This window comes from Lycorma delicatula, chromosome 1 (genome assembly GCF_047948215.1).
Source record: "Lycorma delicatula isolate Av1 chromosome 1, ASM4794821v1, whole genome shotgun sequence".
NCBI classification, from domain to species: domain Eukaryota; kingdom Metazoa; phylum Arthropoda; class Insecta; order Hemiptera; family Fulgoridae; genus Lycorma; species Lycorma delicatula.
In genome coordinates, this window is record NC_134455.1 from 289,813,433 (window position 1) to 289,817,115 (window position 3,683).

Sequence of the window (3,683 nt, forward strand, 5' to 3'; positions counted from 1 at the left end):
ATATCAGACATGTCTGAAATTTTTCAGAGACTACTTGCCGATTTACTGCTTGATGATACTAATTATGCTTGATTATGCTTTGATGAGACTGCATACCATCAGCGAGTAAGGCAAGATGTTTCTCAGTTTTGCGGGGGGTGTATTCACCTTTGAGATTACTGAGGCCGAGGTACGTCAAGCTATCTGTAGTCTAAGTAGTGGTAAGGCTCCTGGCTTCGATGGGATAACGGTGGAGCTCCTTGTTCGCTCGGTAGGGGAAAGTGTGAGATTTATTATTATTTTATTAGGGTTTTAATAAATTCTTGTTTGGAATATACTTCCCGGTTTTTTGGAAGAAGGAGATTGTGAAACTGTTTAAAGTTGGCGATAAGGATCCCGCTTTAGTTCGTCATATAGGCCCTTGACTTTACTGCCGGTTATTGGTAAGGCGTTTGAAAATGTTCTGTATTTTTTTATAAATGAGAGCTTGAATTCGTGTGGTGTACTAACGGATAATCAGTACCGGTTTCGTCCCGAAAAGGGGACGCCATACTTCGGGGTTTGAATGTACTAACCTCCAGTCGGGAGGAATATGTCCTAGGAATTTTCCTGGCCATTTCTGGGGCATTTAATAATCTGTGGTGGCCTTCTGTTATATACTAATTACAGAAGAATGATTGTATACTAAGTGCGTTGCAGGCTATGCAATGCTATGCTATGGTTCTACAGGATTCAACAATTCTTGAGGACGGAAAAATAACAACGTGCGGTACCAAATACATGGTTATATTTGATTCCAGCAATGGGGAAAAGGCCATGGCAGCCCACGTAATAAAAGCTCTAAGAAGAGTAGTGGGAAAATCAGCGTAAGCAGTCTTTGTGGTGCCCAACGGCCCATCGGGTATTATAATTGAGAAAATTGTGATATACCTCATGAGAAAAGGGAAGACCCTACCGAGAATGGTTCTCCCCAATTTAAGTGAGCATGGAAGAGCGAGATCTAGATCTGTCTCGAATAGAAGAGGAACTCCGCCGGTTGCGGAGAGTAAGACTGTTGTAGTACAGGCGCCGGGAAAAACATACGCAGATCTCTTAAAAACAGTGAAAGATAAAGTCAAGGGTGAGTAAGCAGGGGATATCTTATCCATCAGGAAAGGCCGAGACCAACAACTACAGGTCAGACATTGCGGATCACAGAAAGCAGGTGAGTTTTCCTCTCTGCTCAAAAATAGGGCTGAAGAACTTCAAGTTGACATTAGAACCAAAGGCGACCGTAGAACAGTGGTGCATGTCAAGGACCTGCTGTACGATACTACAGAAAGAGAAATCAAGGAGGCGATCGAAAAAGTACTTGGAGTTGGTGAAGGTTTTCAAATCACATCCATAATAGAGGCATATGGCAATACAAAAAATGCCACTGTGGTCACTAACCATAGAAACGCTACTAAGCTCATTGCATCAAGGCTGAGGGTTGGCTGGGTGCGCTGTAGAGCATACATACACACAGAAGTCGAGAAATGCTATCTTTGCTGGAATACAGGGCATGGCAGGAGAGAATGTAGAGGTCTGGATCGTTCAGAATTATGTTTCAATTGCGGCAGGCCGGGACACGTTATTAAAGATTGCAAAGAGGCAACGAGATGCCTTGACTGCGGACTACGTCACATAGAACTGCTAATACAAGTTGTAACAAAAATCATGTGTATGATATTTCTAATCAATAATAATAGGAGCAGGCTATCGGTGGATCTGTCGGTAGAGATGGCCACAAGAGCCAATTTCAATTTTCTGGTGGCCACGGAACCCAACGTGTACTCGGTGGCCAGGGGTCAATGGTGTCCCGACAGAAACGGGGACGTGGCCATGGTAGGAGAATCGTAGGCAACGTGGATCATAGTTTATACCATAGAGAAGATGGTATTGTAGCCATAGAACTAAATGATATAATAATTATAGGAATATATATCAGCCCGAATTGCGACATGGAGTTTTTTCAGCAGAAATTACTTAGCTTACAACAACTTATGACACGCTCCCGTAAAAGAACAGTCGTATTGGGAGATTTTAACTGTAGAACTGCATTGGCTGGAGGAACCACCTCCAATGCTAGAGGAAGAGTTCTTGAGGAACTACTGGAGGCCACCGGGGCGTCCTGCATGAATGAAGGGACTGCCACGTACTGTGCGAGAGGACATGAATCGATCTTAGACTTAGTTTTAGTTGAGGGCAGGTTGAATATTAATACAATTGATTTCGCAATCCTCAATGAGGAAATCGGCAGCGACCATAAGGCCATTTCAGTCACTATTGGAGATCACCCTACAGGAACAAGACAGATACACATCAACCACCGATCGATCGACTTCCAGATCCACCGCGTAATCAGAAACGCGGCAAATAAAATCATGAACTGCGCACAAATAGAACCGGTGATATTTCAAGACATCATCAAGGAAGAAATGGCCAAGATACCGCAAAACAACAATAGACACCTTCCGATAAACTGGTGGTCACCAGAAATAGAAGACCAAAGGAAGATAATGCAACGGTGTAAAATAATTGCACAACGTTTACGAGCTAGAAACGGCATGATAGAGGAAGGCAATCTAGCTGTAGAAAACTACAGACAAGCCGGAAAGAAATTGAACTTTCTTATAAAGCAAGCAAAAAGAAGTAAATGGCTGAAACTGTGCCATGAACTTAATGCTGACCCCTGGGGCAAGGCATTTAAAATCATCACTAAACGTCTGGGCAGGCATGTGCCGACGTTGAGTAATGAAACGTCTGCACAACTAGTAAGAACATTTTTCCCCAGAGCGGAAAATTCTAACAGATCAGTGATTGGTTGCGAAAGCAACCAATTTACTCAGCAAGAGGTAATGGAGGCTATCGGCAAATTGAAGAATAAAAAAGCCCAGGGCCTGATGGCATAACAGCTACCATCATTAAAGGTCTTGCAAAAATAGTACCCTGGGAAATGGTGGACATTACCAGCTTTGGCCTACAAAACAGGTGTTTTCCTGACTGCTGGAAGGCAGCCAGGACGGTCTTTCTCCCCAAGGCAGGACCAGCCAATGAAACAGGAGGTTACAGACTAATTACGCTAATTAACAATATGAGGAAGGTCGTAGAAAGACTTATTGAAACCAGGCTTAGGAAAGAAATTGAGGAGAGGCAATGCTTACACTCAGAGCAGTACGGGTTTAGAGAGGATGCTCTACTATAAGTGCTATTGAAAGAGTAAAAACTGGGCTTTAACAACTAAAAGTGGATCGTGGAGAGTCAGGAAAATTCCCCTCATGATTATGGTGAATATCAAAAACGCTTTCGCACAGTACCATGGATAGCTATAATAGAGGCCCTACAAAATATGCATATAAGTGACTATTTGATTAATCAGATTAATCATTACCTCCATCTTAGGTATATCGAAGTTAAAACGCTTGAAGGTAAAGCTATATATCAGGTGTTTGGAGGCGTTCCTCAGGGATCCGTGCTTGGACCTACCCTGTGGAACGTCTTCTATGACGGGATTTTTAGATTAAAATACCCGGAAGGGGTATCAGTGGTCGGCTATGCGGACGACATAGCGGTTCTAGTGGAAGATAGAAATGTAGATATCGTAGAGGACAAAGCCAATCGAGCGCTATGTCTAATTGACGAGTGGCTGGAAAGAAATCAGTTGCAGATTTCCCTTAGGAAAT

General features: G+C 43.1%; 1 protein-coding gene across 1 annotated transcript; it reads left to right on the top strand.

The window, feature by feature from the left end:
- The first annotated feature begins 1,961 nt into the window (after positions 1–1,961).
- LOC142317847 (uncharacterized) lies at positions 1,962–2,912 on the top strand. The gene has a single exon (XM_075354396.1). It carries the CDS (start codon positions 1,962–1,964, stop codon positions 2,910–2,912), a length of 951 nt encoding a protein of 316 aa, XP_075210511.1.
- Positions 2,913–3,683: the final 771 nt, after the last annotated feature.